The sequence below is a fragment of the Psilocybe cubensis genome, chromosome 13 (assembly GCF_017499595.1).
Source record: "Psilocybe cubensis strain MGC-MH-2018 chromosome 13, whole genome shotgun sequence".
NCBI classification, from domain to species: Eukaryota; Fungi; Basidiomycota; class Agaricomycetes; order Agaricales; family Agrocybaceae; genus Psilocybe; species Psilocybe cubensis.
In genome coordinates, this window is record NC_063011.1 from 421,453 (window position 1) to 446,941 (window position 25,489).

The 25,489-nt window shown below is 45.2% G+C and overlaps 9 protein-coding genes across 9 annotated transcripts; 4 read left to right on the forward strand and 5 right to left on the reverse strand.

The window, feature by feature from the left end:
* Positions 1-83: 83 nt before the first annotated feature.
* JR316_0012866 (Aquaporin-2) lies at positions 84-1,268 on the reverse strand (the record flags this gene model as incomplete). The annotated part of the gene is made up of 6 exons (XM_047898485.1): positions 84-258; positions 314-375; positions 433-526; positions 586-620; positions 684-810; positions 871-1,268. The coding sequence occupies 6 exons, from the start codon at positions 1,266-1,268 to the stop codon at positions 84-86; spliced, it is 891 nt and encodes a 296-aa protein (XP_047742033.1).
* An 834-nt stretch (positions 1,269-2,102) lies between these two features.
* JR316_0012867 (Heat shock protein 16) lies at positions 2,103-2,674 on the forward strand (the record flags this gene model as incomplete). The annotated part of the gene is made up of 3 exons (XM_047898486.1): positions 2,103-2,245; positions 2,300-2,519; positions 2,576-2,674. 3 exons carry the CDS (start codon positions 2,103-2,105, stop codon positions 2,672-2,674), a joined length of 462 nt encoding a protein of 153 aa, XP_047742034.1.
* A 489-nt stretch (positions 2,675-3,163) lies between these two features.
* JR316_0012868 (54S ribosomal protein L24, mitochondrial) lies at positions 3,164-3,860 on the reverse strand (the record flags this gene model as incomplete). The annotated part of the gene is made up of 3 exons (XM_047898487.1): positions 3,164-3,233; positions 3,293-3,558; positions 3,630-3,860. 3 exons carry the CDS (start codon positions 3,858-3,860, stop codon positions 3,164-3,166), a joined length of 567 nt encoding a protein of 188 aa, XP_047742035.1.
* Positions 3,861-5,374: 1,514 nt separating this feature from the next.
* On the forward strand, positions 5,375-6,846 carry JR316_0012869 (Repressor ROX1; the record flags this gene model as incomplete). The annotated part of the gene is made up of 3 exons (XM_047898488.1): positions 5,375-5,426; positions 5,480-6,300; positions 6,352-6,846. 3 exons carry the CDS (start codon positions 5,375-5,377, stop codon positions 6,844-6,846), a joined length of 1,368 nt encoding a protein of 455 aa, XP_047742036.1.
* Positions 6,847-7,376: 530 nt separating this feature from the next.
* Positions 7,377-9,573, reverse strand: JR316_0012870 (Amino-acid permease BAT1-like protein; the record flags this gene model as incomplete). Its single annotated transcript, XM_047898489.1, has 12 exons — positions 7,377-7,595; positions 7,662-7,728; positions 7,791-7,876; positions 7,932-8,390; positions 8,448-8,499; positions 8,559-8,593; positions 8,647-8,866; positions 8,923-8,983; positions 9,041-9,105; positions 9,161-9,219; positions 9,277-9,296; positions 9,351-9,573. The coding sequence occupies 12 exons, from the start codon at positions 9,571-9,573 to the stop codon at positions 7,377-7,379; spliced, it is 1,566 nt and encodes a 521-aa protein (XP_047742037.1).
* Positions 9,574-15,442: 5,869 nt separating this feature from the next.
* JR316_0012871 (uncharacterized protein) lies at positions 15,443-18,472 on the forward strand (the record flags this gene model as incomplete). Its single annotated transcript, XM_047898490.1, has 6 exons — positions 15,443-15,593; positions 15,643-16,086; positions 16,133-16,363; positions 16,409-18,203; positions 18,254-18,376; positions 18,430-18,472. 6 exons carry the CDS (start codon positions 15,443-15,445, stop codon positions 18,470-18,472), a joined length of 2,787 nt encoding a protein of 928 aa, XP_047742038.1.
* A 440-nt stretch (positions 18,473-18,912) lies between these two features.
* Positions 18,913-20,625, forward strand: JR316_0012872 ((R,R)-butanediol dehydrogenase; the record flags this gene model as incomplete). Its single annotated transcript, XM_047898491.1, has 7 exons — positions 18,913-19,002; positions 19,643-19,727; positions 19,782-19,885; positions 19,934-19,962; positions 20,018-20,340; positions 20,396-20,551; positions 20,603-20,625. The coding sequence occupies 7 exons, from the start codon at positions 18,913-18,915 to the stop codon at positions 20,623-20,625; spliced, it is 810 nt and encodes a 269-aa protein (XP_047742039.1).
* Positions 20,626-20,850: 225 nt separating this feature from the next.
* On the reverse strand, positions 20,851-21,342 carry JR316_0012873 (uncharacterized protein; the record flags this gene model as incomplete). The annotated part of the gene is made up of 1 exon (XM_047898492.1): positions 20,851-21,342. The coding sequence occupies one exon, from the start codon at positions 21,340-21,342 to the stop codon at positions 20,851-20,853; it is 492 nt and encodes a 163-aa protein (XP_047742040.1).
* Positions 21,343-23,633: 2,291 nt separating this feature from the next.
* Positions 23,634-25,150, reverse strand: JR316_0012874 (uncharacterized protein; the record flags this gene model as incomplete). Its single annotated transcript, XM_047898493.1, has 5 exons — positions 23,634-23,735; positions 23,928-24,391; positions 24,560-24,671; positions 24,737-24,860; positions 24,990-25,150. 5 exons carry the CDS (start codon positions 25,148-25,150, stop codon positions 23,634-23,636), a joined length of 963 nt encoding a protein of 320 aa, XP_047742041.1.
* Between the last annotated feature and the right edge of the window lie 339 nt (positions 25,151-25,489).

Genomic DNA, 25,489 nt, shown 5'->3' on the forward strand with positions numbered 1-25,489 from the left:
TTGTAATATAACGTCGCATATATATTTTAATCCAATACAAATTTATAATCAAAATCGATTATGGTTGAAACTACACAATTTGATTACACCCGTTGCTCACTTCCAAACCCACTAGTGGATTTACTTGCCACGTCTTGTTCAATATCTTCACTCTTTCTTTTACCTGTCAGCACTCGTTTAACCTCTTTAACGGGATCGCCCGGCGATTTTTCAAAGTCCCGTGTAGCTTGGTGTGGAACAAGATTCCAATAGCGGTAGCTATCATAGTCACTTGTCTTTAGAACTGATGCAGAAATCTGACAACATTGCTTACTGCTTCAATATTGCGTAAATGGACGCCCCGAGAAGTGATCCTAGAAAAGGACCAAGCCAGTACTGAAATAAAGGAATGATTCATGCATGAGATCCTCAATAATAACTGAAATTACTTACAACCCAATGATTTGGGACTGGAAAGCCAGACACGACGGCTGGTCCAAACGATCTTGCTGTATTCATGGCAGCACCCGTGTAGTAAACGGCAAATCTGATAGGATGGTAGGGTCGGCATGAATCATAGATATCAGGTTCGTAAATAAAGCGCACAGATGGCACGCGAACATCGTTAATCCAATGCCAACCTGTGTAAATATAATCTCAGTGAGAATCATTACTCGAGTTCCAGTAGCCGATTTAAGACGTACCGGTGCGAAAGGGGTAGCATGGTGCTTTTCTGCTGCCAGCATCAATACAGCAATGACGAGTGCCGCTGTGATAAACATCTCTATAAAAACGCCTTGGGCACGATTTATTCCTGGAGCTAGAAATGTACTGTATATAATATCACAGTGTAACCATACCTTCCATATAGTAGTAGGAGCATAAACTCACTTTACGCCTAATGGTGCTGCAGTCAATGATCGAACAATGGCCGCCGCCGCGATCCCTCCAACCATTTGTGCAATACAATAAAGCACAAATCGTACCGGACCAAGTCCTCCGACTAGGAACAACGCCAGAGATACATTGGGGTTAAACAAACCGCCAGTCACTCTGAAGAACAACCACGCGGATACAAGCAAACTTAGGCCCATACATGTTGCGACGTACATGACATGGTTAACCCCCGTTGATGGTGTGTTATCTGTGGCGCTTTCTGCTGTTGCTGCTTGAATGCCCCCCAAGCCAAAAAGTAAAAAGAAGACGGTCCCAACGAATTCAAATGCGGCCGCCTCTGCGTCCTCTCCAAGGTTTTCAAATAATGAGGACCGCTGGAAATCCTTCCGCATTGTATGTAAAGCAGAGTTTGAATCGTTATGTATGTAAAGTGGATTGTTGGAATGAAGTCGTATCTGAAGTTCAAATATCCCTTTCACTTCACTAATTTATACTAAAAGGAACCGAATAGCAGAAGCGAGATCTCCACAATAACTCAAAAAATATGGAGCTCTAGCAACACGAGTTTCAATGCAGCTCGGATTGTTAATGAAAGTTTCATAACTGTATCACCAACATGGCTTTATATGACGCAAAATATTTCTCCAACCGTTGATAAAGGCGTCATAAGGTGATGCGGTGCTCCATCAGCGAGGCTGGACGCCAACCTGATTCATGGTCGGCTTCGCTACAGGCGCTTATCAGACTTGATGTTCGCAATAGCACGACTGTCCACTAACACTTTAGCTCAGAGATTCCACATTTCATGGATAGTGTATCCTCAATACCAGTTAATAACAAACACCATTGGTTTGGCGTATATGTCAACCTTTATGAGATATTTTAACAGCTTAGAGGGTGGGGCGTTTGGAGTGTGAAATATAGAAAATATTTCAGACTAAACCAAGTCTGGCCTTTTCAAGGTTGGCCGCAAGATTTCAAAGGCGGCAGAACGGCTTTAGGCTTCTATTTCACACTCAGACTAAACATTCGGCAATTGCCATTCAATGTTCTGGAACCTTCCATGACGAGCGCCAATTTCTGGAAGGGCCGTGAAAGGTCTGCAGTTCACCAATAATATATTTCTAGTATTGTCTAGAGCATTTTCAATGAGGTATATAAAGAGGAGAATGGAAGGCTCATCCAGCAGTAACAAGCATCTCTCTGAACACAACACACAACACAAAATGTCTAGCGTCTTCTTTTACGAACCATTCTACGACTTCGACCGCCTCTTTGACGAGGCTTTCGCTCGTCAAGGCGTGCCTAAAAATCAAGTCCAGCAACGAAACGGAGCTGGCGATGGCGCAGTGAGGTCTTTCAGACCAAGGTAAGCATCACCCACTCTCACATTATCTGGATGACTCTAACAAATGTCAAACAGAATGGACCTCCACGAAGACTCTGAGAAGAACCTTGTAACGGCTACATTTGAACTTCCTGGACTTGTCAAGGACAATGTGAACATTGATGTTCACAACAATCGCCTGACTGTCTCTGCTGAATCAAAGCAAGACAAGGAATTCCAGGAGAATGGATATGCCGTGCGCGAGAGACAGTTTGGCAAGTTCTCTCGTACTCTCCAGCTCCCCGCTGGTGTCAAGGTTGGTAGAATATTTGCATGAATCTTAGGATTTATAACTTATCTGAATTTGTACAGAGCGAGGAGATTAAAGCCAACATGGAGAACGGTATTCTCACTGTGACGTTCCCGAAATCCGCACCGGAGCTTGCACCAAAGAAAATTACCATTGCCTAAATGGCGTCCACCAACTGTATCCATTCGAACTCATACCCCGTTTTCATGCTGTGTATTTGTAATGAAGTTGTAATTTGTAGTATCTTGTAATATAATTCACATTACACTCGTACTCCGGAATTTGAATACGAAGCAAAACGTTCAATTCGATATAAGCCACGGCAGAGGAAGCCAATTTGCTATAATGCAACACCAACGATGGATATGCTTCTTGTGTCTTAGAAAAACCTTCTGCGATGCTCACTTTAAAGGCCCCAGTCTCAGCATAGTGCGGATAATTGTGATTCTCTTAATCTTTGCCTGTATTGGTGTACTTGACAACGGAATTAGATTTGCACGGACTGATTCCGCGGTAGTCAATGAGGGTATTGAGGTGATTTTCGAACCTCGATGACTTGCTATTCGCATGTCTTCAGAGCTGTCGTTCATACTCAGAAAAAATATATTAGCACGAATATATTCAAAATCTAGGGAAATACAAAAATGTGATTAAGCGGCCATCATGGCCGCCCTCCTCTTTTCAGAGACTTGGATAAGATATTTGATAGTTTCCCTAGCACTATCCAACAGACTACAGATCAACACCATCCCGTAGAACATAAAGATGACTATACGCACGTGGCAGGACCATCTTTGCCTAAGCTCTGGCCAGCTAACTCTCTGGCCATTCGTGCTTTTTCGAGAGCAGGGTTCAACTTTGGGGGTAGTCGGACCACCAAAGGTTTTCTAGCCTCTTCTTCGGCAGGAGTGAGGAGTTCAAAGCGAGGTTCTGGACGTCCTTTGTCTTCTAGACGTTTTGCACGAACTTTGAGGCGCAGTTTCATGCCCATATGTCCCAACGTGTCGGCCGGGGTTGTGTTGAGGTATTTATCCAAGCCGCCTTTCTATAAAGCCACGTTTGAATGATCAAGTCAGGGATTCTTGGTTTGAGAGAGCATTTAAAAGCAGGGCACACCGTCTTTATCGTCTTGAGCGCTCTCGTCGTCAACTTCATACGAACATTCTCTCCCAGTATCTCCGAATATATGCGCTTTTGCTGAACGTTAGGCAGCCATGAACGACGCGTTTTGTGTTTCGAGAAAGGGACGTTGTTTCCGTATTGTTTCATCTTCCCATGGAAAAGACCATTTTGAGAGCGCTTGAAGGGCTGGGATACGACGTCCCACAAGGCTTTGCTTGGGAACATGTGGCTTGATAGTCGAGTTCCTCCAGTATCGTCGTCGTCGTCAGCTTCCGACGCGGCGACTCGTTTTTTATTTGTTGTTATTTGGAACAAAATCCGTTGGCCTTTCCGATGGCTCTGATCCGAGTCTTGTCTCTCACTGCATTCGCCAACACAAATTACTATACAATTTTCGATGCCCAACGATCCAACGTTTTTTTGGAGAACCGTTACAGTTCCCTGCCTATCGATATAAGACGCGTTGACTCAACCTCGACCATTGCCGGGATCTCTTTTTGTGCAATACTTTATACTCTCTAAAAGTAGAACAAGGTCCAAGAAGTGTCTGTGAAACTCCTGCTCGACATGGGATCCAAGCGGGATACTATAAACAGCAATTTTTGTCCATTGTACCTTTGTTGAGAAAGAGGAAGTAACCCCTTATCACTGAAGAGTAACACTTTCTTGTAAGTCAGCAATCGCTCTGGACCTCGGTCCCGTTTTCAATTCGATTCGTGAGCGCTGAAGCCATGTGACAGAAACCTACGCAGCTTTTAGTGTCGAGGATACCTACTCAGTTCAACGGAGACGACACCCGAATGTTTACAGATTCCGGAAAAAATTGGGAGAGTTGGTAGCTGTTGGTAGGTGGTCATTGTTCTCCTCTGAGCTTTTCAATCGTCGTGGTTATTTTCATACTTTTGGCTATAGTGGCTTTGAACTGCGCAACTATGGCACCGATGTGATGTCTTTTTTACAAGGACTGAGAAGCCCCGAATGTCAAAATGGCATCGACGCTCCCACCATGCAACACGCTTCGAGATCGCACTTTTACCGTCATAGAGAATAAGAGCAACATCGAAAGATTATTCAAAACTTTTCGGCGAAACTGAACGCGTAGTAAGCTTGTGTGATTGTGCCCAACCACTAAAGTCTCTATAATTGGATCCCATTTTGCACGGCACATGCACTGTTTGAGTGAGTAATTTCTGAAGCTATTTGGCGTCTCCGAATAATCCTATCTTTCAGTTATGATTCCAGTAGGTTCATTTTTGTCAACCAACAAATAAATAGGACTGCCTTCCGTATCAAAGTCAAAGGAAATTGAAATCCTTTGCATGGTCCTCAGTTTCCATGCATCGCCCGCTTTATGTACCAGATTACGGATTTTCTCGGGGAGTGTGAGAGTATCCCTACACCTTAGCAGCCAAGAGCAGGTTTCAAAAACGTGAAATGCGAGAAGCGTAAAAGCTAAATCTAGATCATGGATGAACCAAATCCGGAGGTATCGGGGCCTCCGGCTAGATGCCATTCCCTCCGGACATGGAAAATGTTGTACGTATCGCCCAATCTTACGCACCAATCGACCCTAGCCGCTGGAATGGCTGAAATCTATATAAATCTGGCCGCGTTCGGTTTGCGTCTTTTTCCCGACACCCATTTTCTCCCCCTTGAAGTGTCCATCGATTGTGGCCTTCTTCCTCTGCGCTTTTGATAGATTCAGGGTGCTCAACGTTCATTCGTTATAATTTATTCACATGCCGGCCGAAAGACGAAAGAAATCTACCAAACAGCAGGAGACTGGAATCGGTGAGTCTCAAATGGCAGCGCGCCGTCTCAGGAAATTGACCCACCCATCAAAGACCAAGACGCGACGCGTTTGACAACACAGCAAGAGTCCAGAGTGGAGCTCTCACACTCGCCAGTATCGCCGGTAACAGAGGACTCCCTTTCATCGCCGCTCTCTGACTCGATTGCGTTTAAATTCGAGCAAGATGTTTCCGAGCCTCGACGAACCTTCCACGGCAGAAAGAAACCAGTTGATCACATTCCCCGTCCACCAAATGCCTTCATTCTCTTTCGCTCTATGTTCATCAAAAGCCGGCATGTCTCCACTGGAGTGGAAACGAACCACAGCACGCTCTCGAAGATCATCGGCCTGACCTGGCAAAACCTTCCGGAAGAGGAACGCCAGAAATGGCATATCAAAGCCAAGCATGCGCAGGACGAGCACAAACGTCAATTTCCTCAATACTCCTTCAAGCCTGTTCACACCAAGGCAAAGAACGGCGAACGCAAGAAAATTCGCGAAGTTGGCCCCAAGGACCAGAAACGCTGTCAGAAGATAGCAGAGCTATTGGTTAGCGGTACGAAGGGGGAAGCCCTTGAGGCAGCGATTCACGAGTTTGACAAGACCCATGTTCCTGAAATCATTACGCGTTTTGACACGCCCATTACTGCGAACAGCTTTTCGCCGACGTCTGTCTCTCCAGCGGAACGACAACCTAGCCCTGCCGTTTCGCTTAAAAGAAAAGTAACACCTAACATTCTCGATCGCACCAAGTCTTCTCCCCCTCGTCCAAGCATAACTATACCATCATCCCCCAAAGAGGAACCCCACGAGGCATCACCTGCCATACCATTCTACGAAAATTCACTCTTTACTAACCCCCAACCTTCGTTTGTAAGTTTAAATTTGTTTACATTATTTTAAATCTGATCAGCTTCACTCTAGGATTATGACACGTTCACTTTCTCTACTTCACACTCCACTCCGACTATTTACCATGGAGAGGCCTACACGCAGGACGTTAGGCCCGCTGACCCTTCGTTTGACTCACCCGTGACTCAAGACCCATCTATGTTATTCCCACCTGCCGAATACAGAGGCGGAGAAGAGTGGACACGGCAAAGCTCACCTCTTTCGAACGCGACTGGTAGCATGCCCTCGACTCCTTCTCATCTAAGCATTCCATTCCCAGAGCCGTATAGCACGTTTACTCCAGAGGCCGCTTCTGATTACGCTTCCATACACACCCCCTTCCCCGACTATTCGAACTACTCCTATGCGGCGATGTCAGAGCCGGTATATGAAATCAAAGACTCCCGAACTTCATCTTCTGGGTTCCACGCATTCTCATCAGAAGCAGTCCAGCAGGCGCCTACTATGCTTCGAGACGATGTGGACTTTTCCACGCTGATGCACTCGCTCACCTCGTATTCGCTTTAATTCTTTTGTTCTGCACTAGGATATCAGAAGCGCCATAACTTATGGTCTATGTATTCGTCTAGGTTTGACGTTATCTGTTCCCCCCTTTTTTTTAGTTTACTTCTAGGCATCTGGCGGGTGCCCGCTATGGGCATCAACCCGCTTTGTTAAACATACTATCACCGGAATGGCCCATGGATTGTATCGAGGGCTGTACATGATACCCGTCATCGTATACCATTATATGTAACACGCATTGTACTTATTCCTTCTTTACAACCTCTTAACGTCAGTAGCTGACGTACCTTATCTGTACTATGTACCACATTTTCTTTTCATGAAATAGGAAAACACGTAATTCTATATTAATCTTGTCTGATGACGATGTCAAATGACAAATAAGAAAGGCTTGCTTTTTGATGGAGTGTTAATAAAACTTTAATCCACCGGGACCGAGGGTCATACATGAATTCGTACCCCCGTTTCCAACAAGAGATGGGCGCGCCCTCTTTTGATGATATGTTATTGAAATTTACAACATTAATGAATAACTACACTCTCTTTGAGTCCGAGACGGCGACATTGGACGGTGTCCCGAAACCGGGGTGCGTGTGAACTGGCCCATTGAAGTGCTTTCTTCCCCAAAACGCCCAGGTGAACCCAACAATCAGCATGATACCCCCGATTGACACTACGGAGTAGTTCATGTTGAATTGGGTAACAGGGCTGGCAGTAGGCAGGATGAACAGAATGCAAATAAAGACGATGAACTGCATCAAGGGCAAATTTACGCGGGATTGTCAGTAACGCAACTCAATTGTGATAGGTATGCGCACCGCAAAGCTAGCCAAATTGATCCACCACGACCATTGTCCAAGGTGAAAGGGACCGCGTTCCTTCATTCTTGGGATAATTCAATTAGATTTTAGCAGGCATCTCCGATGATATGACGGATGTAAGCATACGCTGATGGCCAAAAGACCCTGATAATGATAGGTTGCAAATATCCAAGCATGACCGATATTGCTGCAGACGATAAAATTGCATTGAACTGGGGAAATTGAGCTGCCAGGCACGATCATTGCGGAACGAATATGGGCGCTTACCGCAATAATGGAGCCTATGTAAGCGCAAGATATAAGGCATCCTATCAAGACAGACAACCAGACCCCGACATATGGCGCTTGAAATCTATTCAAAGACATGAAGTGGCGCTTCATCGGAAACGCCTCATCACGGGCCAGCGCATAAAAAAGTCTGGAACTCGCTGTGAATGCGGTGGCAGCGGCCATGAACTGAGCTAACGTGATAACTGTAAGGCACATCAGTGTCAGTCGTCGTCCGACGGCATCAAAATACAGCTGTGCGATGGGGATGGCGTAGGATGTAGACTGTACACTTGCAATACTTTGCACCGAGAAAAGAAGGGCGATCATATAGGCCAGTCCGACCACCCATGAGCCAACAATGCTCCCGACAACGGCTACAGGCGCGAGGAACTCTGCACGACGTGCTTCTTCAGCGACTTGTGCTGCTGTTTCACAGCCCTCCAAAGTATATACTGCCTAGTTCACATATGCACTGAGTTCATATTTAAAACAATAACGACTCTATTGTATTACCTGCAAGAATCCGAGCAGAACAACAAATCCCTTCGATTGCCATCCTGTAAAGCTAACCAGTGACATATTAACATCATTCGCAACCAATATACTGCCATAAAAATTCCTTACTTTTCGTAATCCGTGAACACAAAGGCACCAGAGTTCTATAACTTGCTTATCATTTTAATGCATCAATTGGCCTGTAATTTGAACATACCTTGTCGGGTGCTTTGACAAGAAGTGTGATGACAAGCACCAGTGTACCACCTATTGTCCACCACATATTAAATGAACTCATCCGACCTATGGCCTTTGTTCCGACAGTGTTCAAGACGCCGGATGCAACATTGACGCCCCATGCAATAGCGGCAATCTCCACGCGCTTAAGTGTAGTCTGTTGCCCTATTTCTACAAGTGACGCGATATATAATGCTACACTATAGGAGGACCTAAACAACTCCAAAACAGATTATTACAGATCCGAGAAACTTACCTCAAATTACCAGATGTTCCTGTGAGAACCATAGCAATCGTATATATCCATCCAGTACAGACTACCAAGAAAAGTCAGCGCTCAGGATGATTCAAATTGGAATATGACTTAGGCGCACAGCCAAGCGCAGGAGCGTCAGGTTTCATTTTGCAAACCCAAAAATATAAGCCTCCCATGGTTGGACTGTTATGATTTATTATTTGACATTTCATATCACAAGGGAGTCAATGACACATACTATGCGCTGCAAATTTCTGCCAAACTCAAAGCTATGAATAACATGAACAATGAGCATATCTCAAAGTACACGCTTCAGGTGGTCAAGCTTCGAAAACATCAAAGAAAATCACACACATTCCAACCCCAAAAGAGTCCTGTTGTGAGTCTAATTAGCATTAGTGTGAACAGAAATGGGTGCGAATTCGCACCTAGGGGACCGCCCGAAAACAAGCCCGTCTGAAATGCGCTACTCATTCCCGTCAATATTCCAATGGCACAGAACGACATGCCTAGGACGCCGAAGAAGGACATCTCCCTTCTGAATTCGACGCGATAGCCTAGCTCCCGGAGACGCTTATTGGATTCATCGCCATCTTCATCATGCAACCCATCCTCCACCTTCATCTCTGCCGTTGGAAGAGAGTCTTGCATCTTGATTGCGTCCGTCAATGGGATTCTCGAATGGTACCGAGAGAACCAGGATAACCCATCCTACCCTCCATGCAAGATGCGTGTGACTGTACCTCGTGGCAATCTTTGGATGGTCCCACTTATTTTAAGTGCATTGTGAGGTTGTTTTCATTTTACTGGCGGGATATTGATTGCGGCATGCGCCATTTGAAATTGTGCTTGGACTTCATCAATCAATTAGAGGGGAGTCAGGACGGCCCTGAATCTGCACGCCTTCACATCTTTTACCTTCGATTTCCTTAGGTAATTACAAATGATCGTTTGACCTGGTTGAAGAATCCTGGCTCCATTGATTCTTACCACAGATTATCTATATCAATTATCATTTAGTCCACCGTACAGGGATGGCTGCCCAGTGCCACTTTGATCATGCCTGATTGGATGTCTTGCGCTGAAGCGGAAATACCATTGTCACTTGACCCACACGGACCGGTGCTGTGATACGAATGCATATTGTTAGCGCCCAAAATCGATAATCAGAGCCAGTTTGAAGTTGTCGTTTGGTAAGACATCGGTGTTACATCGCTCAAAACAATCATACTGACTTGACTCAAGACTTTTGACATTGATTAATACAGTCCATGTAGTCTGGAGAAAGCCGTCCGTGTTTGTTTGAGCTGATCATAACTTGACAATGATATCAGTATTCTTGGTTCATCATTTACTCCACAAACAGGATATTTGACAAGGGAGTGTAAGTTAGTACGCAAAATGAGTACGTTTGTAGTGAGCAGGTGTAGTTGGTAGTTAAAGCACTAGGTACTCCATTGACGATTACCCAGTAACTCTTTTACAAAACATTCAGACATGCACAACTCTGTTAATTATAGTTCCAGGAACAGGCTTAAAGTCAATTTCATCTACACACGAGGTTTATTTTGAGATATTTATCAAGAGTGGGGTGATTACATTGTCATACATAGCCATACTCTATGCACTACCATTATGAATCTGTTTCAAGTTTTGATATGTATACTTCACGGCATGATTTCTGAAATTGGGCATGGGGCCTGATAGCCAACAGAGCATGGAGGAGAAATCGGCAACCAGTAATACCAGGGCGCTGTACGATTTGGTTGGTTTTTCTCAGGGAATGAAAAAAATGGTGGTATAAAATTCCTCACCTCAGGAATTTGTGTATCCCCTGGCTTCATAGTAATTTTTCCACTATCGAACGAGATATGGCTGCTCCAGGACCATCCGGACCACCAGTTGTTGTTGGAGGACCTCCATCAATACCACACAGTGCACTGGTTCAGCAAAAACAAGGCCAAGCTACTACGATATGGGCGATCGGGGCGTACGTTGATCCAACCATTATCCGAATCGTCTCCGACATTAATGCCACCGTAGATTTTGTATTTTTGGATGGGAGCTTCTTCTATGCCTTCCTAAGGAGTACAGGTTGATATGGAGGAGACCGCTTAATGCAAGTCAGGAATGTAAAATCTTACTTGATCATTGATGCTGACTGGCCTTTACCGACAGTTCTCTAGTATTTTGTACTTAGGTTCGTCATAATATCACTCGGATTCTGCTAACTTCATATCGACATACACATACATAGCCAATCGATACTTTGGAGCACTTCAGTAAGCGCAATATTTCTAAAGAGAATCTGACACCCGTGGATTTCATTACGCTTTAATAGACTTTCCTTCGTGGTCTCCTTGGTAGCCAACGCCTGGGGTCCCTCGGCCTGTAATCGTGAGTAATAAGCGCCCGTTCGCTACAGGTGTTGTAGAAAATTCCTCATAACTTTTCTGGATAGATGTATATTTGTTTGAACCAGTTGGTGCTCTTATTTCGACCGTGATTTCGCAATTGATATTGGGGAGCCGTGTATACGCTGTAAAAATTTCTGTTTCTAAACCGTTTCTTAATCTGACATATCCGAAATTCAGATTTATGGACAAAGCAAACCTATAGCAGCACTACTGGGGGTAACACTGGTCGTTGAAATAGTCATTGGAGGGATATCAATCAGCACCACTTCCGCACGACCTTCCGTTCCAGGTCCCCCTTCTGCCCAACCACCCTGCGGCGCGTTGATGGGTCCCTTTGGCTGGCTTCTGGCATTCTGGGTATGTTTTAATGATCAAAATGGGTTCAATATTTACCACCTTGCCTACTAGGTTATTCCTCTTCTGTATGATAGCTTGACATTCATGTAAGCATGCGTTTAGCTTCAAACAAGGATTAAAATGCTTATATCTCTATTTTGGTAGCCTCACGGCATGGAAGGCATATGACTTTTGGAAGAAGGAAGTTAATACACCTCTTTTCTCTGTCATGTGGCGTGATGGCATCTTATATTTCTTTGCCATTTTCTCCATGAACGCAGCCAATGTGATAATATTTCTTACCGTTCCAAAAGCCTTGAGAGCTGTAAACTTGACGTCAGTGACTCATTCTCAACTTTTTAAAGTGATATAAAACTTACGAATTCATATGATGATAGACCAACGCTCATTTTAGAGATCGTTCTGTCTTGCAGACTCGTCCTCAACCTCAGAGAATCACATGGCCGTTCTACACCCCGTCCCTACTATCCCAAAGGGAGCTCCAATGGAAGGTTGCGCTCTGACTCGAGCCGTGGAAACGGCACTTCTACCGAAGAAAAAAACACGAGTAATTTTGAGGATACAGATATAACTCTCCAACCAGCTCGCAAGTTGGACACCTACAACTCCAACATAAAAATAACTCAGCTTCACGAGCAATGGAGAGCGTAGCAACATATTAGGAAGAAGAAACCAAGGAATCAGAATGGGACTTCATTATGCTATTTATATCATAAGTTGGTGTAGTTAACATTGAGGCCTTCAAGAGGCTTTCACTGTCTTTTTGAATGGCAATAGATTCCGAGTCTATTAAATTTTAATCAAGTTTGCCAAAATCAGAACTGGGTTACTCTGCGGTACCTTTTTTGCAAAAGAAGCGTTGTTGTTTGTGACTACTGGCCTGTCTAGCCCTGTCTTAAGGTTCGGGTACGCAACAACTGAAGCCTAGAATCCATAGATTCGAGGCAAGCGTCATCACGACCAGCAAGCATATGACTATTTACTTGTTTGACCGTGTACGTGATCTTCACTAGTTCTTTAAATTGTGAGTGGAAAAATTCCCAAGATTTGTCACCTTACCTACAAGTGACAATATCCGGTAACCTAGGCGGTATTACGACGTCTCTCACGGGACTGGTCAGTGCCAAAGTGCCGTGCAAGTTTGTAGCAAATTTTCTGGAATGCCAGACCTTTCACCATCAGATTTATACTTGATTCAATTAAGTCTTTATATCTCTTATCGTTTTCTGTCTTGCTTGTTCAGCAAATAAGCACCCAGTGTTGCAAATATGAAAGTCGTTGTGTCTTCAATCCGCGACAGTCCGACAGAATTGTGAAGAATCAACTATTAATTAGCCTGCAGTTCAGTCGACAGGGAATTTCTTAAGAACGCCGACGACAGTCTCCACTGAGATGATCACCCTGGTCGACCTTCAGCCGTGGTCATGGAAAATTGAATTGAACATTCGTAGTTCACGTCTCAGGAAATTCGAACGCGACTACTTTGATTTCGTGTGTTAATTGCGCATAAAAGAGGACAGCTCAAAGTCTGAATACTGCATATTTGCCATCCATGCCTTCTCTCATCGTTGACATCATTAATGCGCCTTTGACACAGCTAAAATCTATATCAGTAATGCAAAAGCAGGCTGAAGCAGGCCTGATATGGATGGTTGGAGCGTATGTTTTTTCATTGAGCTCTCATTCCGAGCCAGCTTGACCTTTCCCTAGGTTCTGCATTCTCGGATGGGAGTTCATCATTTGCTTTCCTGACGAGTATAGACTGATTTGGAGGCAGCCTATGAACGTAAGTGTATCGTTATGCGCATGGCTATGGTCCTTCTACTGATGAGACATAGACTTCAAGCGTCTTATACCTCTGTGTGTAGCATGTGCTATCGAATTTGTGGTACAATTTTATGACTACAGTTCTTTATCAACAGGCAATCGATATTTTGGACTTGTCGGGTAAATACTCAGTGTACCTGAGCTTGAGATCAACTTTGACTTATTGAATCATTCCTCAAGATTTTGTCTTGTGGTATCACTGACAACCGATGTATGGGGACCTTCTGCATGCAAACGTAAGGCATGCTGGCACCGCATAGCTGAAACCTCGTTCTAACGTTTCGACTGTATTAGACATATTTATTTTTGAGCCTATCAGTGGTCTGATATCCACCGTCATTTCTCAGATGATCTTGGGTTGCCGGGTATACGCTGTAACTATTCTCGCTGCATGGAAGAGATATAATAATGACGTGCCGGTAGCTGTTTAGGCAGAACAAGGCGATTGGTATTCTGCTATCATTAAACTTGTTGGCAGAGGTCATCTTCAGTGGAATAGCCGTCAGCCATGTCATCCCACCAATACAGTCAACCACCATGCCGGATAATAATCCTCCATGCGGGGCAGTAGGCGGACCTTTTGAATGGCTTATAGTGTTTTGGGTAAGAAATTATACAGGGAATCTACTTTTTGCCCAACTGAAGTAAATCCATTTTCATCAGGCAGTACCACTGCTCTACGACACCATAGTTTTTCTGTATGTGAATCTGTAATATCAGAATATTTATATGACATACCTTCTATCTTGATAGCTTAACAGCTTGGAAGGCGTTCGAATTCTGGAAGACAGACGTAAAATCACGCTTCTTTGAAATTATATGGCACGATGGCTTCCTATACTTTTTCGCCATTCTCTTCATGAACATTGCAAATGTTTCAATTTTCCTGGCAGCCCCTCCGATTCTACGTGCAATTAATATTGCGTTTGTTTTCTATTAACTCTAAAATATGACAGTTAATCTGACTATATGATATATGTAAAGGCCTACGTTGATGTTTCAAGTAATTATTTCCTGTCGATTGGTTCTCAACCTTAAATCCTCAAGCGGCTCTCAACCAACGTTGTCATCTATAAACACAATGGCTGGACAAAAAGAAATACACCTAAAAATTGCAGTCACGTCGACGGTCCATGCCAACTCACCCCCAGAGGATTCTTTGCGCTCAAGCAATAGACTTCAAAAGCCCCGAAAGGGTGTGCAAGTATCCACTGGCAGAAATTGGTCGCTTCCTGCACATTTATGGGGAAAGGTTTCTTCAGGAAGCATAGTTTAATAATAATCCAAGGTCTACGTCTTTGCAGAAGAATTTAAGTAATCCATGTCCTTCTATTCAAACAATTAGATTCGATGGAAAGAATGTTGCGCAAGTCCAATGAGTAATGTCAAGAGAATAGCGCAAATAAATCTAGATAGCGAATGATTCTCTGTCACTAAGTTCTCACTGTCGGGCATTTTTCACTCATTATACTGCATTTGCACGGGCGGCCGCGGCTGGTATGCGCGACGCTACTCGAAAATTTGTTATTGTATTTAAAAACCATATCCATATCTATTTAGCGACCTGTATGCCTGAGCGCGAACAGGATTCTTGTTCCTGTATTCGAGTATTTGTGTGTTACTAGTTGTAGTAGTAGGCGCTCGCCGCAGCCAATCATATGCCCGCAGTTGTGCTATAAACAAAGGGCATTGCCAAACACATTATTGCCACAAACAAGCCTTGTCGTAACTCGGGCACAACAAGACACAGACTGCCAGTGACCCTACATCTATTTGCCACGCATTTAAAGTCTTAAATCTCAGCTCACTTCGAACATATCGCTTTTAAACGCGAGATTGGTACCCTACATTTGGCTATGATATCTCAGTAACAGATATTCGCTGGTACTGGGCAGTCAAGAAAACCGACATCTGCAACAATGGCAATGTCTTTAGACCAAGTATTCTCAACAAGTATTCTCAACCTTTTAATTCCCGACACCTCCCTCCAATTTCCACCGGAGTCATCGACGGATGAATGGTTGGCAAATGCACAAGCAAATGCTGTAGAAAGACAGCAGGCTTTCTTCGGTACGAATTTATGTAATTTTCGACATTTCGGCGCATTTATCAACCCTAGATGAACAGCTACACTCCTTGTTGGTGCTTCGTATCAAGAATCCCCCTGATGAGCCACCAGGTGACCCGTCGAACCCACCTGAAGTCATTCTCGATCTCCTTGCACATACACAGGTGTCACTGGAGGCGTCGTATATCTCAGCCATTCCGACAGCTACAGACACTCCACGAACATCCAGACTTCTAGGGACTCCACGTACAGGTGCCGTAGGACGCCCGAGCGGCAGACTCAATCCACATCCTTCAATACTTCCTCCAAGCACTCCTAATCCTATGCCGTCAACTGCAGATCAAGATCGCAAATATTCTTCATCGGAAGGAACCATCTTAGTAGCAAACATCTGGGGAAACAGCACGAATGAGGAGACAGGGGAATCTTTTGCGCTTCTGTGGTCTGATGCAGAGGAAAGTTGGATAGCTGTTTATCGCATGGCCATAACAGTGTGTATGTTAATTTTTCTGCCTTAAATCTCTTTTTCTGATTTCTCTAGCATTTCTGAGGCTTCCTTTCAACAATCCGTTACTATGTCTTACTGTCTCAGCCACACTTCGCGAACGCCCCATACCTACTCATTCCAAACACCCCCTCGCTCGATTTTTGGCCTCAGTTCAGGAAAGACATTCGGGGACGACATCTCCTGAAGAACCGGCGACAGAGGAGGACGATGAAAAATTACTCGATGGCTTGGAAGAAGTCAATTTGTTAGAGGGACTTTTAGCAGGTATGTCGCACAGTATGGTGGTTGCATATCGCTAATTGTCAACAGGCCCGACTTTCGGAAAGACAGGTGCACCAGAAATCAATCTCCCTTCTGTTCGGCTCGGAAATGTCTCTCGACAAAAACTCTTTTCGTTAGCACCTGTGCTGGCGGAAACACCCTCTCAACCTTCGCCCTCCCCTATGACAGCAGTTCGCAAAGCCCATCCTACCCTTCGTAAATCCTATCGAAAAACTCTACAAACCGTCTCGGGTTTCCGAGTCCGGATGAGAACCGTATTTGTACCATATGTTCTCCTGCCTGAGACCGCGGGTACTATCGAAGATTTGGACGAGGAGAAAAAGGAGCAAGAACGACGCGAAGCTGGTAGTGAGGAAAAAACGGTAGTTCTTTGCGTCGAAATCGAGAATTCTGGTGACCTCGGGATGAATGCTGGCTTCCGGGTAGAACAGGTCGAAGTGAGCATTGGGGGAGAGGGCGCCAAGGCCACGCTGATTGGATGGGGTGACTCGGGATTCACCCCAGATGCAGCTAAGCATACTTTCCCTCTGAGGATTGGACCTTTGGCCCAGTATAACCTGTTGTACGCGGTAACATTTTTGCGATCACCTGATGAGATAGACGGTTTCTCTTTTGCACGGAGTGTGAGCAATAACGCTATATCTCCAGAACTCCAACGCGCCGTCACGATCACTATTTTTGGAAAGCCATATTTCCCTCCCTCATCTTCAAAAGTCTTGATACCGGACAGCAATACACTTTTATACCCCACGGAAACCTTCTCATCTCGTTGGAATTGCGTTTTGGATCTTGCAGCTCAGCAAGCCCAGCCAACTGAACTGCACGACCCCAGCGACCCTTTGACAAACTACCCCAATATTCTCCCAGAACCGCCTTCTCCATTCCCCCTCTATTCAATGTATAGTTCCAATCCAAACACTGGCACGCCCGGTGGAGCAGGGTACTCTGCCGGATCGACCCCGCAGTATTCCGCTACCGCAGGCAGTCGACGATTCACACTTGTTCCTGGAGCAAACTTCGCAGGCCGTACACTGAAGACGTTGACGCCTAGCAAGTCACTCAAACCTTCTGAATTTAATCGTGAACCTTCTCCTCTGAACTCAGGAAGATTCTCGGCTATTGTTTCTGCCGCTCAGTACATACAGTCACCTACGACATACAGCGCTCCACCGCCCCCTCCCATGGCGAACACTGGGTCCATTCCACCGCCTTTGCAAATCCTACCGGAGTCTGATGACGGGCATGGAGGGACCGTGGGCATTCCCCATGGACTGGATACGCCAATCACTCCAGCATACCCCGCGTTCCCGTCCAAGTTTGCCTTGCCACCTACTCCGACCTCGCAAGGGCCTATTGCATCATCAACCCACGGCAATGTAGGGCAAAGCGTTGAGATCCGCCGTGAGCGCGGGTTGCCTGCCGACTTTGGCGCTGGCGCTCCCCCGCAGACACCCCTCCCGTTCGTGTCCGGTGCATTTGGCGAGCAGAAGATGTTGGCAAAACTTCAGGGAGCCGGGGCAAGCGGCGAAAGCATCGTAGTTTCTGTTGGACTCATGCCACTGGCGTACGATAGGGGCAACGGGGACGCAGTCAAGGATCTGGCACTTGGACCAGGGAAGATATATCCTCTTGATATTTTCACTCTGGATATATTTGTATTCAACCAGAGTCTATGGCCTAGACGCTTTGAAGTGACATGCCCGGAGAGGAGGAGGCGCAGGAGAGGAGGTGCAGAAACAGGGGTCTATGACGGAGGCAGTGATGCTGCACGGAAGATGGGATACCCAGGAGTGTTGCCTTTGGACAGTCGGATACGAATTGGGTATGCATTACATATGGATGCAATGTAATTAATCTCACAGCTTTGTACAGGCCTCTCCGCCCATCTGCCTGCCAGTCAGTCAGGATGGATTTCCTCGCGGTCTCGCCGGGCGTGCACTCTATCGACACGTTGACCCTGACGGATATTGAATCTGGATTCTCGACGAACCTTCGGTGAGAGCGGATAGTATTTCACGCAGAATTGTACTGATATGATCATTTATCAGTTCTGTACTAGATATTGTGGTCCATGATCCAAATGAGAAATAAATATCGGCATTCTTTACTAGATATGTCTAATTATAAACCTCTTATTGCAAAGTCTTCAAAAAGGATCCCTCATGTGGACGGGAGGTTCCTTCAGCAAAGCGGAAGCTCCTCCGGTGAGATATTTCTGTAGATGCATCAACATGGAGGAGCATACAGAAACGGTGGTTCCACTTTTGTCTTACTTCTCAGCTGTCGTGGCCTTACAGTGGTACCTACGACGTCACCATCATAAACACTAGAGGTCGCTATGAATGACTAGCCTTGACACAACGTGGGCAAATAAAAGATGCCTCTCCACGCCTGTACTTCGATTAGGAGCTTTCTTCTGGGGAAAGTATCTGACTACTAGCTTCTTGTGCATCTGACCAGTCAGGTGAGAATTTCTTCACACCAACTATAAAGCCGTCTAATCCTTGTCAATCCTGATTTCACCATTCACCATGAAGGCAGCACTGTTCTACGGACCTGGACAGGTGAGGGTTGAGCACATTCCTGAACCCCAGCCCAAGGAGGGTCAAGTAAAAGTCAAGGTGAGAAAATTGTACTATTCGTTTTTGGGTTTTGAACCGACCTCTCTGGTTTTGTGAGATTGCATGGTTTGTGTTTATCCACTCCAGATTCTTAGCCTAAATCCTACCTTTGTATATTCGACATAACAGGAATGGAAGTACGTATTTCATTCGACCTTAATGCTACGCTGTATTTTCACGTCACGAAGTATGCGGTAGTGATTTGCATGCATATCTTGTCAACGTCCCCAAGTACGCAACGAATGTACCTGACCCGCTGACCGGAGAATCGCTACCCGTAACATTAGGCCATGAGTAGGGTGGATTTGTGAATCAAACGAAAATGTAAGGATCTGATTTCATTTCTTCACATTAGATTTTCTGGTACTATTATCGGACATGGAAGCGGGGTTGACCAAAACAAATGGAAACTTGGTCAAAACGTCGTAATGTGAGTCTCTTGATGTTGAACACTCTCAACTTGACTGCTTTGCCGTGGCACTTACAATCTATAGAGAGCCTGTCATTTCGTGCCTCAAAACGTCTTGTGGTCCCTGCGTGGAAGGAACGACAAATCTATGCCCTATATCAACATTTATCGTTCGTATATTGCCACAATCTTTCAGTTTTATGGCCAGTATATTAATACGTCCTAACTCAGGGAATTGGTGGATGGGGTGGAGGTCTTGCAGAGTACATTGCAGTTGACACACGAAACCTTCATATCTTACCTGATGGGATATCACGTATGTTTAATAATTATGCTATCTACAAATTATGTCACTTTTAAGTGCTTTTAGTCGAAATAGGAGCAATGATTGAGCCACTGGCAGTTGCCTGGTACGCTGTAAAGAGGTCCGGGTTCAAGGCAGGGCAAAGTGCTCTTATAACTGGAGGTGGCCCGGTGAGTTTGTATACACATGTATATTCCAAAAAATTTACAATTGTTTAGATTGGGCTTCTTGTATTAAAGGTTTTAAGGTACCAGTTAAATCAATGCCTATCATCTTGTTATTTGCGATTGACCAAATATTAGGTCTCGGGATCCTTCCGCCGTCGTCATACTTTCTGAACCTGCTTCTGGTCGGCGGAACCTTGCATTAAAGCATGGAGCTACGTCTGCTGTAGATCCTACTGCTAAGCGATCGCCATCTTCTGATATACTTCATGACACCGTTGCGGAGCTTACGAATGGCCGCGGAGTCGATGTTGCATTTGATGCCGCGGGAATTCAAGCAAGCATAGACGCTTGCCTGTTGAACTTGCGTCCTCGCGGGACCCTCGTCAACGTTGCCATCTGGGAAAATAATCCTACCATCAACATAAATCTGATAACGGGACGCGAAATCGTTATGACCTGTGAGTGGACATCTCTGAAAATTTGATATCATCGCTTACACTCAACATGAAAAAGCCATTTCTGCATATACCGGTATTCATCCTGAACTACTGGAAGCAGTGGCAGCTGGAGAGATCAAGGATTTAGAGGATTTGATTACAAAGAAAATTCATATTGATGACGTTGTTGAAGAAGGTATCAAAGCGTTGCTCAACGAAAAGGACAAGCAAGGTATTCTCTGCAGCTTACCGTCGGGATTCATACTACTAACATTGTGTTCAGTTAAAATATTAGTGCATCCGTGATCGAGATTAAGGTTGTGTTACCAAATGTTGCCAAACGAGGCTGTATAAAAAGGTCATTAAACTCTTCAATCCTGTCGAGGGCTGGCTTCCAAGTGTAAAAGTCAATAGCACTGCAGTCCTGTAAATGTATAAGATCGTTTTTGCAAGCTGTTTGGAGCTAGGATACTCACAAATTTGATTTTCGGACATCCCCAGCTATCAGTGCAGTGAATGTTTGGGGCAAACTTAGGCTGAGTCAGGCGCCGCTTTCTTCAACAATGTTTGTCTTCTCCTTATCTCATTCTTCTCGGTTTGGCTGATTCGAGGGTAGTATAATCGGCCGTAAAGGTTCTTTTGCTCTTCAATTGACATATACCGAAGAATGTCGTAATCAGAGTCTCGCGTCATAGCGGCATCTCTGGCCTCTGTTGTGACACCCTCTACGTAAAGATCTCCTCCAAGGTCCACAAACCACTGCAATTTGCTCGCCAACAACTTCTCTTCGAAATGTGCGAGGTACACCGTAATTTTATCTGGGTGGACTCCAGCGGTAATAAGATAGCGAAGTGATTCTGTGTCCATCCCTGGAGCTGGGCCAACTACAAAAGAATGCCCGGCCGCTATTGCTTCGTTCAATTTGGGAATATAGTGCTTTTCGAAATAGCCTGCTGGAGGTTCAATGGGACCTGAAATAAAAGCAATTTTAGGTTCCTCCTGGCGTTCGACTGTGTCTGGCATGGTGGTGATGGGACAATTTTATTCTCTTAGTCTGCACTATTTCTTATAACAAAATGGCGACATCTAGAACCAAGAGCGCCGTTTGTTGCTGTGAATGTCTACTCTGAAACGCCAGGGCCCGAGTCCTCCGAACTGGAAGCGCTGCACACTAGGCGCACTGCCTTCGGAGCTTGGTATTTATACTATCAATCCGACCTTTCGTTGCCTGTGCATATCTTGAAGTGGCGAAGCAGCTTCCAATAGGCTGTTTGCGGACAGAATGCTCCTGTGGCGTCTATATCGGATGTAGCAGAAATAAGTGCAAAAGATGATTAGGACCAATTCTGCAGAGGATGTGAGTGTAGATGCAAAGGCGGTCCAATAATTGTTCATTCGAGGAGAGCGGGTAGTGCATTTTGTCAACTGTGTATCAATGGTGCTGTCCATTAGGTATGCGTAGGAGCATATGGCGATTAAATGACTGGATCGATAAAGATTTGTCGCGCACATCGCTACAAAGCCGGTCCACAGGCTCACGAGACCCAATGAATATGCGAGAGTTCGTGGGTAGCTTGGGGTTAAAGGAGATATGGACGAAACTTGGTGTTGCTGAAGCCATGCCAGGAGAAGTGTACCAAAATGATACGGCAGGATGAAAATATATGATAAAATGGCCAGTGTCAGGTATTTTGGAACTGGACCTGAGACCATGTTGTCGACGGAGGCAAATGCAACGGCGAGAGTGGATAAAAGTAGCGATGCATAAGCAACTTTTATAAAGTGTTGCGGTGTTTCATTCCATCTGTCCTCAACGAGAGTATGGGTGGAACCCGAATCAAGGAGTTCGTTATCGTGGTGAGCGCTGACAATCATAAGACGAGTAGATAGACAAGGGCCACAATTGGTTCGTCAAAGCTGGGGTCTTCTCTCTTTTCGAAAGAATTTATATTAGATTCAATGGTGCATTGTAAAGATGCTTAGATAGTTTCTCCCGAATATAGCTCATGGCACTTGAGAGAGTCCTTTTGGTGTGTCGCCATAAACCAACTTTGGAGGATGGTGGTACACTACTTTTTTCCACGTAAAAATGAGAATTATTTTAACCAAAAATGCCTAAACAGTTCAAATCTCCATTCCCTTTATCTGTCCGACATATTCCTTGTTCAAGGTAAAATTGACAGGGGTGGCAACAGACGCGTCTTGCCGACGCGTTATATCACGTGCCCTTGGATGCGCTCCATCTTCACACCCGGAATTTGGCTACTTAACGTTTGGCGCCTACGTCGTCTACGTATTATTTGCTACTTGAATCACCCGAAGCCGTGAAATAGAAATCGACGCCAATAATGTGCAGTGAGCTTTTAGTTGGAGAAATACAGGAACACATCAAAGCCCGGCATCTGCTGTCCGTCTTGGAAACGTCAGGTAAGTTTCAAACAATTGGTCTCATTGTACTATGATAAATAATTCACTACTTCGTATCCTTTTTTACAAGTAAAGCTTCACTTCCCGTTATTTATCGTGGTCGAAACAATACGAAGTTACAACACAATTAGCAGCAAGTTCGCGCCAAGTGTGTATAAAGGGGCATCCCGATTAAAAATACCGGCGTGGAACCATGTGCCAGAGAACTTGGCACGATCAACATAAATTATCACACGAATAGCCTCCCCGGGCCTCCACGGCCGCTCTGTAACTCGTTGCCACTCTTTTCCGCAAGCTACCATCGTGATGATTGTAGAAACTCGCCCGAGCGAAATATCTGATGTAGCGTCTGTGCGCACTCTCGTCGTCGTTGAAGATCAACCGGAAGAAAAGCGAGCTCCTCCAGCACATCTCGGAAAGCTTTTCTATGCCTCCCTTTTCATGTCACTTCTATGTTTCGTACTCATGCTCGTCGACAACATCGGAACGTATCCTCTGCAAACCATCCCCACAATTCTCGCCTTCGTTCTACTTCTTCCACACCACAGTGCATCTCTCGTTCTACTATGGCTCCATCGTCGGCATCAAAGTGAATCCATTACCATCAAGCTCCCGTTCACCCCTTACTCCCCCCGGGTTCTTGCCTATGCATTCTTCCTGATTTTTATGTGGACCGTCTCGACAGGGATGTGCGCATCAGACCTCTATTTCAGCATCAGAATGCACAACTCTGTATGCACCTACCCACAGCGTCAAGACATTCCTTTTCAACCACTTTGTACATTATACCGTGTCCCCGTATCTAGCTACTGGACATCAATTGCCTCAACTGTAGCATCCGCATTGGAAACAATCCTTATTACTTCCATTTTTATTTTGTGCTACCTTCATAGACGGCGAGACAAGAAAGCGCTCACTGCACCGGCCTCCCCACCTCCTTCCTCCGAACCATCACCTCCGGAACCGCAGACAAAGGTTATATCACCATGCTAGAGCGTCTCTGGAGATGTTTGTGAGTCATAAACCTTGAAATTTTCCCTTCTATGAAATTTATGCATCTTCACAGATTTTAAGACGTATGTGGCCGTTGAAGTTCAACAAGGCAGAAATTTTCATCCGGAGGGGGCATTAACAAATGGGTTATGACTCGACTATATTCCGCCTCATCACCGTTTACTCACAGCCTCCTTGCCACAAGATCCTTTGGTGTCACGTAGGAGTGTATTGGGGAGGCCGTCTCGAAGGGGTTTTTGATTCATGGGTATGCGATGCCGCCGACTATCTTCATCTCTAGATACGCTGTTGCCAACACCTACCATTGCTGCGAGCTTCGAGGAAGGGGCGGTTGACGTGGCCGAGATGAGGTTTTCGTTATACCTGGCGCTATAATTCGTGGTGGAAGGTGTCGACGGTGGATGCGCCTTCGAAGAACCGTAGCGTGATATTGGGCTTATAGTTTCCGGCTTTCGAAGCATGGAAAGTGGGACTGAGGAATCCTGCGCTACGACTCCGCTCGAACTGGCAGATGGGACAAATGGGTCGACAAGTTTACCATCAGTCGATGGTGCCCGTCGTTGGTGACGTCGAATGCGACAAATGAGCAACATAACGACTCCGATGAGTAGTATACCCCCGATAACAGTACCTACAGCAATACCTGTTAAATGAGGCCTAGTGGTCTACGAAGAATTCGATGGGCTCGGGGGTCGAATGTGATACGATGGCTGTGTCATATGTGGTACCGTTCTGTACAATCAAAACACATAAATTTAATTGTGTTTCGGTGTTATGCCCGTGGTATATCACATCCAACCTGTGTTGCCCTGGAGGAAGAGTGCTCGTGTCGAAGAATAATTGATTGTAGCCAAAGCGCCGTTTAACTCAAAGGCGGTACAATTGCTACCGGTCGTCGAACATCGATATAGCTACGAAATATATGTGCTGGGTATCAATTGCTTTAAACACTGGTCATTAAATCCTAGGCTCGTACACCAGTCGTTTCTGACTCAGCATATTTCGAGCTCCGCTCGGTTTCGTCAGAAACGGCTGGGCCAAACGGTTCGATTTTGGCAGAGTCACGCTTTGTCACGTCGGACTTGTTGAAATTCGAACAACTACATCGATTGCGAACACTACCCGTCCCCCTCCCCCTCAAATTCTGAATCCTCTGAATCCTCAATAACATCGTACTCCTCCTCTATTTCCTCAAGATCCATGTCAAGGTCAAACCCTGCATGCTAGACTCGCCCATACTGTCTGAAGCTGAAGCATGATTTGAATCTACAGAGGATGTAGAGACTGCATTTGGGACAATCTGGGTATCCAGAGGTTCACTTTTGATGGAGGTGGGATGTGCAGGTATGTCTCTTTCATTGTCTGTTTCATCTGCAGAGACTGGGTTCATTAACCGCCCGGACCTGCCATCTAATCTTAGACGCAGTTCACCTGCGCCATGATATATGATTTTTCGGCTCAAATTACAAGTCATTTTTTTCTCAAAAAAATTTTTTTTCGTGACCTTGTAAAAATGAATTTTATTGTAAAAGAAACCTATCTAAATGATTCTGTAGACAACTGTTTTTTAGTTGTGGAAGGTTGTTGTTGAGGCAAATCGCGTTTTTTTCACTAAGTCCGAGTCACAAAACGAGGATTCCCTCAAATCCGAACCGTTTGTCCCAGGCCTTCTGTGGATCTCTCTCTTTTCGCACTCCGATCAATGTTTGACGACATAAATAAAGACAAC